A 12,766-nucleotide genomic window follows, 5' to 3' on the forward strand; every position below is an offset into this window, starting at 1 on the left:
ATGATTTCATAAACTGGAATGGAAAAATGAGCATTTCCCCCAGTCTTTATCTACCATATCTTACTTGCATCACTGAATGAGTTTCAAAATATAATTCTATGATATTTTCCCCCATGACCTTATACATTTGGGGTTTAATCCTATATCCACTACAGCCAGGGCAAAGCTCCTGCTGACTTCAATGTTGCAGACCCTTTAGAAGCAATGTTTTCAAAATACCATTTCTAAACCACAGTGAAAGTTGTACGTGCCCTAGGGCACCTATATGTTTATCACATTTCCCTGGCCTGCAGGAAGAATGTTAATTCCAATATTATTAAATTTTTCCCTGCAGGGAAAGTTTTTTCAGCTGTGCTGATATGTTTTCCTTTTCCAGGATATATCTCCTAATAAAAACTAAAATGTCAATGTAACAGCAACAAGCTGTGGCCATACTCAGAACAAAAAATATGATTTCATATTTTTTTGTGTCCATCACTGTATAGACTTTAAAAAAAGAAAACGATTCTTTCCTGAACACATCAGCACTCGCAATGAACAGGAGAAAAATTCTTTTCAAAAGGAAAGGAAAGGAAAATTGGCTTCATAGAAATTATATGAAATTTGCTATGGATAATTTATCTACTAGTTGCATGAACACCCCAGTCAAATCTAGTTTTATATGTTAAAGAAATTACTACCACCCAAAATTAGTGACAGTGAATTCAGGATTTATGAGGCAATCTCAATGATGTCTGAAAAGTTCTTAAAATAATTAGTTATTTGGTAAAAACAAACTAACAAAAGAGCAGTTAACACAAAAACCTCCAAAACCCAAACGGCACTTTTCAGTGAAGCACATGTAAGTGTCTCTTGAAGTTGACCCTGTATACTAAAATCTCTTCAACCATATGGTAAGTACTTGGTGATGGGACTGTACAAACATTTTCCACACTCACAAGCTTTCTGAACTCACTGATATTTTAAACATTTGGAGAAGGGGGAAAAAATAGCACCAATTTACCTGAAGAACTGAATATTTGCAAATACATATGAAAAAAAACATTTACACTGAATTTGTAAAGCACAGCGGACACAGGACTCCTATATTAACTAGTACAATATGAGGCTGTAATTAAACTAAGTCTCAGACAGAAAATAGTGAGTGACTAGGAAAAGGCCAATCAGGTGTAACCGATTATCATTTCCTGTCATCCTAAAGGAAATACTGAAAGGGCAAAACATTTAATACATGAAAGAAAACATGTTACCAATCAACATATAATTAACATGAGAAACAGACCTCCACATTAAGTTACTGAAGCAAATGGTTTAGAGCCCAATTCTGTGGTCCTTGCACATACAAAACTGACATTTGCTTCACTGAGGGTTACAAGATCAGTCCCTGAGGGGTTTTGTTTGTTTGTTTGATTATAGACAACAGTATGAATAAGAGCACCATCCAGTTATGCTAAAATTACAAAGATAGAAGTCTAAATGTTATTAATTCTTGTGCTTCAGGGTTACGCTGATCATCGGCTGGGGTCAGAATGAAATTTTCCCTATGGTATATAGTACTGCACTGTTGGGTGCATTATTGCAGTTTTCTGGATTCCTGCAAAACATACAGCATTGATAGAGACAAGATACGTGACTAAATGGACCACTAGTCTGTAGTGGCATGGTAATTTTTCTCTTTGCCATAAAAAACTATGCTGAAAAATACCACCTTATATGGTCCACATTTCCATTTATCTCCCTACAGCATTTTAAACAACTTTATGGTTTGTGAAATGTTCCACATGGATAGATTTATAGATGGAACTACTCAAGCCACACAGGAAAATTCACCACAGTCTCCCAACAAAATGTTGTTCCAAAAGGGTGAGAGTGCCTCTTCAGCCTCCATGCCCATCACATGTAGTTGTAAGAATCTGCAATTGGTGTGGTTACCTGTGGCACTTCCTTGCACATGGGGACTCTTCAGTGGGTAAACTACAGGAAATATCAGTGAAGCACTTCTCTCTTTCATAAAATAGAAAGATACTGAGAGGAGTGGAGAGGGGGCCAACTGAGAAGACAATAAGTAACCAGCAGAAACCTCCAAGGATCTGATCCAAAGCGCTATGAAACTAATTGCAAGTCTCTCACTGATGTCAGTAGACTTTGGATCTGGTGACGGGTATGGAAAGAATGGAACTGATAACTCTTACGGGTTCCTGTATCTGCCCTACAAATATGTATGCTTGCCACAGATAGTTGCTCATCTTTCTGCTGTCATGACCAAAGGGTGGGGTATTTTTTGGCAATATGGACAAAGGCACACTAGGAACTGGACAGTATCATTGAGTGATCATCAGAAGGCAAGTACATTTGGTCATTACAGATCTGGTGCAAGTTCAGATGAGTGAAATGACTGCATACAATGAACAATCCGCTGAGCACATTGATTTCTGTTCCTTTTCAATCCAATTAGAGAGAGTATGTCAAAAGTACAACGGTTGCCAAAATCTTTCATATTTTCTTATTGTCCGTGAAACACATACATTGTAATTGGAGATTAAGACCTCAGTCCTGCAATGGGATCTGCGTAGGCAGAGGATCTATTCACTTAGAGCTCATGGTAGGGTTAAAGCCACAATTCTTTGGGGAAAAAAAAAAAGTTCAAAGAAAAAATAAACGCTATTAAGTTTTGTCTTTTTTTTTAAATAAAAAAAAGTTTGATCATAATAGGGCAAGACTGAATAAAATAATATTTTAGAATAGCAAACTTTATTCATCCTAACTATATACCCACAAAGAGGACAGCGTCTGCAAATAAAACCAAGACTTAATAAAAAGTAATAGAATATATATAAGATGAAGCCTACTACAATGCAAAAGCAGCACAGATATACTGGTTTTTGGTACTACTTTTCCATACACTTGCCAACTCTTCCACTTTCTTTCAGGGGTCTACTTTCCTGCAGTATATTCATACTCCTAGTTTATTTAGAACGTATTCTTCTGATACAAATGACCAACTGTTAATTTAATTCAGATTCATATTGTTAGAAAATAATCTCTTCATTCTTCATTAAAGTTTAATAACTTAAAAAAACTATAATTTGCATACGAAGCGTGACATTTTTAAATGAAAAGCGGAACTTTTGTATGTTCCTACTGAAATATTAGTTAACTAACACAAAAATTGTTCACAAAAGGTGCTTCTAAAAGGTTATACTTCTATTATTGTTTAAGAACAACAAATCAACAGAGAACCATGGAACTGATGAAATTTCTACCTGTTATCAATATTATAGCAAACCACGCACTTAAAATCAAATTCTTCATTTTAAAAAAAAAAACTAACTTTAAACAATAGTACTTTTTCTATTGCTATTTGGATTAGTTTGGTATGTGACCACATTCCAAATATATGTAATTTGTCATAAATTTAAAACACAAACTTAATTTTGAAAGTAAGAGCAGTTGAAATGCAACGTGTTGTGCAAAAGACCCCCAAACAAATGAAAAAGAACATGCAGCACTTTAAACACAAGAGTGTTTTTAAACTCCTTTGTAAACATTTAATTATGCAGGGAAACTATGAAGAAAGTGTAAATCCACAGACAGCTTTGCATGACCAGATCAATATTTCACATTGGGATGACTATGAATCTAAGTGTTCAAATATAGTCAAAGAAAACGTACGTGGGAAAGAGCTGTTTGACTAGGCAGCACTAATTGAAACCCATAACTAAGATTATTAATACTGTTTTAAATAAACTTAGTAAAATATAATCAGTCTTGATTTTTCCATATCATTTGTTAAAATACCTCTTCTTCAATGTTTCAAGCAAAAGTCTTATGGAACACTATGTGAATTTAGTGAACTACACAAAGAGAGCCAGTCACCAGACATGAAATTCACCTCAGCACAGAGTATGTCCAGTAACTCCTCACTTAACATTGTAGTTATGTTCCTGAAAAATGCAACTTTATGCGAAACGATGTTAAGCAAATCCAATTTCCCCATAAAAATTAAAGTAAATAGGGGAAATTAGGTACACCGCAATGAATGATTGTGAAGCTTGGTTGAGGTGGTGGCGTAAGAGAGTGCAATATTTCCCAGAGAATGCCTTGCTGCTAAATGATGAACCAGCATTCAGCTAAGCCCTCAAGGGTTAATAGGCTGTTGTTAATGTAGCCTCACACGCTGCAAGGCAGCATGAACTGAGGCAGGAGGGAGGAAACACAATAGATGCAGGGCAGTAGCTGCAAACACTTCCCTGCAAAAACTGAACATGATGATGAGCCCATGCTATCCAGCTGGAGCGCACCACTCCCTCCTCCTGACAGCATATGCATGGCTGCACAGGTGCTGACTTTCCAAAGTGCTGGGGGGTGCGTACATGAGTGAGAGAGAGAGAGAGAGACACCTGCATTGCCCCTTTAAGTATGCTGACACCACTTCAAATACGTTGCCCTTTTAAGCAGATCACCAGTTCAGACAGCAGCAAAGAATCCTGTGGCACCTTATAGACTAACAGACGTTTTGCAGCATGAGCTTTCGTGGGTGAATACCCACTTGCATCCGACGAAGTGGGCATTCACCCACGAAAGCTCATGCTGCAAAACGTCTGTTAGTCTATAAGGTGCCACAGGATTCTTTGCTGCTTTTACAGAACCAGACTAACACAGCTACCCCTCTGATACAGTTCAGACAGGAAGCAACAGCTTCCAGCCAGCTCCCTCCTTTCTGACCTTCTCCTCCGCTTTGTGGAGAGGGAGTACAGAATGCGGGGGGGGGGGGGGGGGGAGGGAGAAAGAAGAGGAGGAGAACATCCTCATATCAGCACCCCTCTGCCCCTCTCCCCCAGCAAGCAGGAAGCTCCCGGGAGCAGCTCCAAGGCAGAGGGCAGGGCAGGAGCAGCACAGCAGTGTCGGGAGGGACAGCTGAACTACTGCTGGGCAGCTGCCGAGTCACATAATTTACAGGGAATTTAGGGGAGCTGATGGGGGAGTGGACTGCTGGCCCTCCCTGTTTCTAATCCCCTTCCAGAGAATCCTGCAAGCAGTGGACAAAGCAGGCAGCTGCCAAATGACGTTATAAGGAAACATTGCACAACTTTAAACGAGCTTGTTCCCTAATAGATCAGCAACACAACAACAAAACAACATTAACCGGGACATTAAGTGAGGAGTTACTGTACCCTATGCACTGGGATGAAGTTCATTTTATGAACTGCCCATTAGAATTAAACAATAGCATGCTCTGTATCATTTCATACATCAGTGAATTATCGTATGAACCCATGAAAATCAACCGCTCTATCTCACAATGAAAAACATGTCAAGATGTGAAAAGAATTAAATAATGGTGTGATTTCAAATAGTATCTAAACTACAATCTGTAAACCCATTATCAGTTATCCAAATTTAAATGTATCACAGTTTGATGCTATGTAACGTATAGCTTCTATATCATAAGAAATATCTGAATACTGAGAAATTGGAAGCATGCTTTTAAATAGACAACAAATGGTTAGGGTCACAAGTACATATTTTTCTAACCCGATGCATGCTTGATCATTACTGTTTCATATCCGGAGCTATTTAGCTGACAAAATACCTCAGTACACTGAGTCTGTGTAGTTATTATATGTATACTGTATGTATGTGTAGATATATACACACACAATACAAAGCAATTTCTTATGTATGTTAATACCCTCACTATATGGACCATATCACTGCAATAGAAATGAAAGTAAAACTTCCTACTAGCAATTTTTGAAGAGTTCTGTAAACACTAGCTCTGTGAAAGTTGCCTAATCGATGACCAGACTATTTGTGCAAATTTGTACAGGCAGAGCTGGACAGTTAGCATTCTCTACCCCTATAATACTCACTTAAATCCACTGACACTATATCGTGTATTCACACGTGTATATGTAAGGAAAATGACATGCCTGCAATCTATTATTCAGATGTAAAGTTTAAATCCACAAAAGTAAAGGAACTCAGAGTTGAATTCTTGGGTACCATGAATGCAGAAATCCAAAATCTGTGCATGATGTTACACTGCATACTGTGCTCTCAATTTCCTTGGTGAAATTCCACTTAAATTAAAAGAATACACCAAAGATGAATTTGGTCCTGTATGTGCTGCAATGTCTAGATATAATGGTGTAAGAACAAGTAAATGCTTCTATTTTACACATGTCCTGTGCTACTTTTAGGAGTTTACAGCAGACTCTTTAAAATTTGCTTTAATAAATGTTATAGTTTCTTCACTGTAATATGCATATTTAAAATCATAATATATGTGTTACATTCAAACCATAATTAATTAACAATCCAGTGTTGATTTCATTACAGTCTCTCGTGTCAAGAAGGACTTACATTTTTAAACATTTATCTGTTTTAAATGTCAATATTTGGGCTATTTTTCTTTTAAATATCCAAACTAACAGATCAACATTATCAACTGACTGAGAAAAAATAATTTAAAATCAAAACGTATTTTTAAGTAAAAAAAAATTCTCAAATCACAAACTTCCATTTACTTTCCTCACCCCTCCATTAAAAAAATAACCGAAATCCTAAAAATGAACAGACTCTTTAGAAATATGGTTTTACAAAACTAAAAGAAGGGAAAAAATAAATCTCTCTCACGTTAAGAGCCTGAAGTCTAAGAGTTAGTGAAAAGTAAACTTTTACAGCCCTGCTACTGAGCTGAAAATAAGATTATATAACTCAAAATGCTGAATGATCCCCAGCTGTTAGAGAAGCATTAAAAGTTACAGCTATGCCACCATAGAATTATTTTATATATTTATTAAATGAATTAATGAAATCAGAGTGCTGCTTATATACAACGCTCCCCTTGTATAAAACATAAACCAAGCCACAAAGGCAGGTTTACACACTGACGTTGTTTGTTTACTCATTTCTGTGCTCATCACAGTACCATAAATTCATATGAAAGTAAAGATAATGTCAACAGAGAATAATCCTTAATCCCCAACATCCTCGTACTAGCATGTTAGTGTGGATTTACCAAACAATAAATATAAGGCCTATTTTCAGCAGTCCTAACACACAGTAAATATATAGTTTCTTTAATGTAGTGTAAGTACACAAGCAGTGAATATCTATATATAGATATAGATACAGCTGTAAAATACACACTCAAATATATACCACATAAGAAAAATACAAATAAAAGGAGAAGAAAATGTGAGCATGATAGAAATAACAGTACAAATGCTTCACTTAAACATCACTACTTGGTATACAAATAGTTACTTTATAAAATGTCTACCCTATTACACTACATTTTCCTTTGAAAAATTGTATGTGCAGCAGATAAAAAAAATTTCTAAAGACGTTCACTGTTAAATATGGCTTGATTAATTATGTTCATATTTAAATATAATGGAAGAATGTGATTGAATTAAGATTTGACCTATTTTTTCTTAATAAAAATTAGAGTGAGAGCATTTTCTCAAAAAATAATTAAAGAAAATGACATTCCAGGCTGTTATTCAAACTCTCTCTCAAAGCTGAAAAGCAGATTTGCATCTTCAAACAAAATGCTCTAGAATTTGTACATCTTTCCTTTTAGCATGGTGGAGCAGTAATCTCATATCTAAGCATTGTCAGTCAGTAAAAGATTACTTAACAACATGGAAAATCTAACCAGTATTTTAGGGAAATGGAAAATATACAAAGAAAAATTTAAATATCTACTCAGTGTGTAAATGCTTAGATATAATACTATTTTAAGCACAAAAAGGGGGGGGGGAAGACAAGAGAGAGAGAGACACTGAAAATACTGGGTTGAAAAATACCCACCTCGAGCAGACAGCTTTTTGGTGTTGATAATTTTGGCAGCATACTCTTGTCCTGTAGGAATTTTCACACATCTTCTCACCACTGAGAACGCCCCCCTGAAAACCAATAGCCAGACAAACATCAATACAAGGGCTGTAATACTGGATAATGGTTCTAATAATTTGGGTGTTTTAACTGATTTGATTGAAACGCATAATGTCAATACAGGAGACAGGAAAATGAGCACAAAATGGCAATCATTACTCATTCTATAGACTATAATAGTAAATTGGATTTAAAATACAAGTGAGCACAAGTCACATCATTAAACAGTTTAAATATATGTACACAGTAAATTATAAGCGATGGTATTTACACACCGGAAACATACACATTTTTACAGTTCCCTGACTCAAAAGCCTCAAATGCTCTGTGACTATCTTACAGGCAGCAAAAAAAGTATGAAAAACGAAACAAAATCTGTGTAAAAAATTCACTTCCAGCTCTGTCAACATGGCGATTGTATTTAATTAAATTTAAACACTGAGCCCACTTGTGTGACTAGGAAGTAGATCTTAATGAATACAACGCTACACGGTGACATTCCTACTCCTTGCAGAAAAGGAGCATTTGAATTAGATTGCTGTTTACGACATATTCTCCATGTTTTTAATACCAAATGGTATCGCCACAAGCCTTTTCAAGTCATTTACATAACGAAATGACACAGCAATGAACTCACAAATTTAAAAAAAAATCAAAGAGAAACTGGAGAATGGGTAATAGTTAATTTCAGGTCTGAACATTACACAGCCATCAAGCTTCTTTGTAAACAATGGATCTATGAACGTTTGGGTGTATTTTCGAGTGTCAAATAAACCGCACAGCTTTTCTGATCGTGGTCATGAAAAATACAAAAGCACACCCGACTCTGGGCAGAGCATTCTCGTCTCCATCGGGTTTCTCCTACACCCTGGCTAGAATGGTGGCTATAAATCCTGAAGAGAGTGATAGATACAGTGTGACATTAAGATCGAGAACAACAACCTTTCATAAATAACAAGAGGAGGGAAGGGGAGGGGGCAAGCTACATTAACGCAGGGTCGCCCTTCCTCCCTATTAAAAGTGCTGGGAGCAAAATATACTGAATGCCTAGCTGAACTTTCTGCATCAATAAACGTGGCACCTAATTGTATCAAGTATAAAACAGACAAGCATGCAAAGCAGAGAAGCAGCTGTGTCTAAAAAATATGAATGTATCATCTAGATACGTGCATAGAGGTGAATCCTCCCTCCCCCATGACAGCTCCAACTGCAGAGATCAGCAATGCACTAAGTCTCCTTTGCAAAGGATCTGAGGCAACAACCAGACGGACACCCCCCCACCACTTCATTTTACACCCAAACAAAAGCCACCTCTTTGCCCAGCCTTGATGTGTCAAACCACCTCCCCTGCCCCCAACCGAAATACCCCTCCCCTCCCGTCCGGGACCCCTTCCCCCGCCCAGTGTGCAGCGGCCGGCAGGTCTCTTACTTCCCAAGCTCCTCGAAGAGCTGGTACTCGTCGGTGAATCTGGTGCAGGTAGTGGTTGAAGCCATCATGAGTCCAGGCTGCTCCTGCCGGTGCCTCGGAGCAGAGGGGCTGGGAGGAGCGGGGACGGAAAGGAGGCGAGACGGGAGCGGGGACGCGCTTCTTCTCCTCCGGACGAGTCGGTGTCACCCTCGCCGGCTTCTTTACTTTCTTACCGGCTGGTTGGATGGGGCTGGTCGGGAGGGGTGGGGAGCTCCACGCCTCTCCGCCAGCTGCCTCGCCGCGCTTCCTTCGCGCACAGCTGCTCCCCCGCTCCGCTCCGCTCCGCTCCGCCCCGCGGCTTGGGCTTTGTTCGAACGCAAACCCCGCCGGTCAGGGGGAAACTGACAGCAAAAGGGAAACCAAAAGCAGCCGGGAGAGCGGGAAGGCGAGCGGCAGCCAAGCCAGGCGTGACTCAGACCGAGACAGCTGGGTGGCTGGGTGGGGGGCAGGCGGGCGGGAGGAGGAGAGAACGGGGACCCAGCCGCAGCAGCCCCAGTCCACTCCGCCTCTGCTCCGCGGCGGGGCTGTGCGCTGGCCCTGACCGCGGCGGGGCTCTGCGGCTCCTCCGGCCGCCGCTCCTGACAGCAGCAGCAGCAGCGCAGCGCTGAGGAGGCAGGGGGCAGGCCGCGCTGGGGGGTCTTTCTCCTCCTGCGGCAGCCGCCGCTCCCTTCTCCCTCCCTCTCCCTGTGGCACGGCTCCCTCTAGCGGCGGCTCCCTCTCCCGCCCCACGGGGAAAGCGGGCGCTCGGGTGGCTTTCCACGGGAGACCGTCTCTGCGGCCGCCTCCTTGCTCAAACGAGCGGCCGGCCGCGGCACCCCCCTCCCTTCCCGCTTTTTTGGGGGGCGGGCAGCGCTCCCACCGTGGGAACCGGGCACGTTTTGCGCACAAGCAGCGGGGAGATGGATGCATTTCTCACTGGAACAGCAACGCTTCCCCCCCCACCCCGCGGCACAGGCTGGACGTGAGCCGAACCCAAACGAGCGAGCAGGGGAGGGGGCAGCGCTGCTTTGTGTGCCAGGACTGGAGCAAAGCCTGCCGCCAGCGCCCCGTCCTTGTGCCGCCCAGCCTCAGCCAGCCAGCCGAGAGGCACGTGGGGCTATTCAGCAGCTGAGGGACGTTGTGCATGACCCCCGCCTACGGGTGACAGCTGCGCACTGCCAGGGCACGGTTCCCCTGCCGCCCACCGCCCGCGCGAGCGGCCGCAGCGCGCGCTCCCCCCCCCCGATCACTGCATCCGCCCTTCGCCGCGTTCCATTCTGTAGCGTCATAATTGACACACTCTCTGCGTGTGCTCCAGGCAGCCTCCTTAAGGCTACGGGCAGCCAAGCGAGGCGGGCAGCTTCTCGCGAGACTTCTTTTCTGGTTGGGGCGGGGCAGGAGCGAGTAGCCTCACGAGACGAGCAGCTGCTCCCTAGGGCCGGGGCCGGGGGGACGCTGAACCTGCGGGTTTAGCGCAGCGCAGAGGGAAAGCTGGTTGGTGTGTACGGGCTTCGCTTTATGCATCCGCATGGGTGGCGTGTCTATGTGCAGGGAGGCCAGGTACCCATGCAGGGAGAGTTTTGTGCACATAGACACAAAGTACCTTTCCCCACTGCTGTAGCCTACAAAATCACCTGGACACCTCTTTGTAGTTTTCCCAGCTCCAAAGACTCCCCACCACTGGGAATCTGGTTTATAATCTGGTGTATTGTAGGCAGTGCGGGTAGCATCCATGCCTATGGTTACATTTACACAACACCCTGTTTTCAGTTGCTTATCACTTTGCCAGCCTTTAATCTTTTAATCTGAAATGTTACATGGTAGGTTTCTGCCACAGGCTGATTAATGTAGGCATTTAATTTTTATTTTATTTCTTTGAAAATTTCAGCAAAAAACAGTTCAGATAATTTCCAAACAGGAGGCTAAAGGGAAATATGTTCTTTACCCATGTTAAAAAATTCTGTTGACCTTTTCTTCAAACAGCTGTAGTGCCCTTTTGCTTCAGAAAAGGGACTTGACATTTGGTAGAAAGGTGGCCTTTGCATCAAGGATATCCCTTTTGCTGTCCCCATGACAAGCTGCCCCAATTGCAGTTTGTGCACAGTCAGTAGAGACTTCTTTAATTTTAGTAGCAAAAATCTCTGAAGATTTTATCTTATTCAGTGTGTTCCACCCCCTCCCAGCTGCTTGTGCTGACCAGACTATGCAGGCATTTAGCTCCACAGAGTAACTGAGCATGCTCTCAACTTCTGTGTGTAGCAGGACTCTACATTAAAGGAACATTATTCAAGTTACAAAGTTAAGCACTCAAAGTTGGGAAATGTCACAATTAAGGTTGGTTTTGTTATGTGCTTATACAGGGCACAGAAGAATGAGGTACTGGTCTATGACTAACATCCTGATCTACAATTAAAGTTCTCAGGCATTACTTCAGTACAAATAATAATACAATAGAGATCTAGTTAATTATAGGTATTAATAGAGACATAGTTATTGGGGTAACAGGATGAAATTTAATGGTGTATGCTATACAGGAGGTTAAACTAAATGTTCTAGTGGTCCCTTCTGGCCTTAAACCCTGTGAATCTATGAATCTCCCTGCCCACTCAGGGTCCTTAAAAATACCAGAATGTTAACCCAAGTAGCCGGGCCAAATACCAAGCAGGGCAATTCTTTCTGTGTCTTACTGAGACTGGGGTGAGAGGGGTTCCTTTAATCAGATGCAGATTTTCTTTATCTTGTCTCAAACTTTACAGTATTTCTGTTAATTAGTTCATTCACTGATATGTCCCCATCCCAGAGACAATTATGTCTCACTGCTGGGATCCCTGTAAACATAACGGTTGTCTCGGGGTCGGCAACCTTTCAGAAGTGGTGTGCCGAGTCTTCATTTATTCACTTTAATTTAAGGTTTCGCATGCCAGTAATACATTTTAATGTTTTTAGAAGGTCTCTTTCTATAAGTCTATAATATATAACTAAACTATTGTTGTATGTAAAGTAAATAAGGTTTTTAAAATGTTTAAGAAGCTTCATTTAAAATTAAATTAAAATGCAGAGCCCCTCGGACCGGTGGCCAGGACCCAGGCAGTGTGAGTGCCACTGAAAATCAGCTCGCGTGCCGCCTTCAGCACTTGTGCCATAGGTTGCTTACCCCTGGGCTTGTCTATACAGAAAAGTAGTGCACAACAGTAAGTTTTAGCCTACAAGCCTGATCTTGACTATTCACCACAGGAGAGAGTTAAGAATGTAATAACTTTTGTCTATAGTGAGACAAAGAATACCTAACTCTTTTTAAAGGTAAGTTTCCACTGGATGAAATGCAGGTGAGGCATGGATGCAGACCTCCCAGGCTCATTGTGTGCATAGCAGAAAGAAAGAGGGTGTGGCCTTTGTAAACAAAGTCATGACCAG

The 12,766-nt window shown here is 41.4% G+C and overlaps 1 protein-coding gene across 12 annotated transcripts in view; it reads right to left on the bottom strand.

Annotated features, from left to right (window-relative positions):
* CAMK2D (calcium/calmodulin dependent protein kinase II delta) overlaps nt 1-10,575 on the bottom strand; it is a 278,028-nt gene extending 267,453 nt beyond the window's left edge. For 4 of the 12 annotated variants that reach the window (XM_045017923.1, XM_045017924.1, XM_045017922.1 and 1 more), the window contains exons 1-2: nt 9,335-10,571; nt 7,822-7,916 (exon numbers count right to left, since the gene is read on the bottom strand). In XM_045017923.1, the coding sequence (XP_044873858.1) occupies nt 7,822-7,916; nt 9,335-9,402 (163 nt within the window). In that variant the 5' untranslated portion in view covers nt 9,403-10,571. Of the gene's footprint in view, nt 1-7,821; nt 7,917-9,334 lie in introns of all 12 variants that reach the window. The other 8 variants (XM_045017927.1, XM_045017926.1, XM_045017928.1 and 5 more) reach the window with 6 other exon arrangements.
* Between the last annotated feature and the right edge of the window lie 2,191 nt (nt 10,576-12,766).

Source organism: Mauremys mutica, chromosome 5 (assembly GCF_020497125.1).
Source record: "Mauremys mutica isolate MM-2020 ecotype Southern chromosome 5, ASM2049712v1, whole genome shotgun sequence".
NCBI lineage: Eukaryota > Metazoa > Chordata > Testudines > Geoemydidae > Mauremys > Mauremys mutica.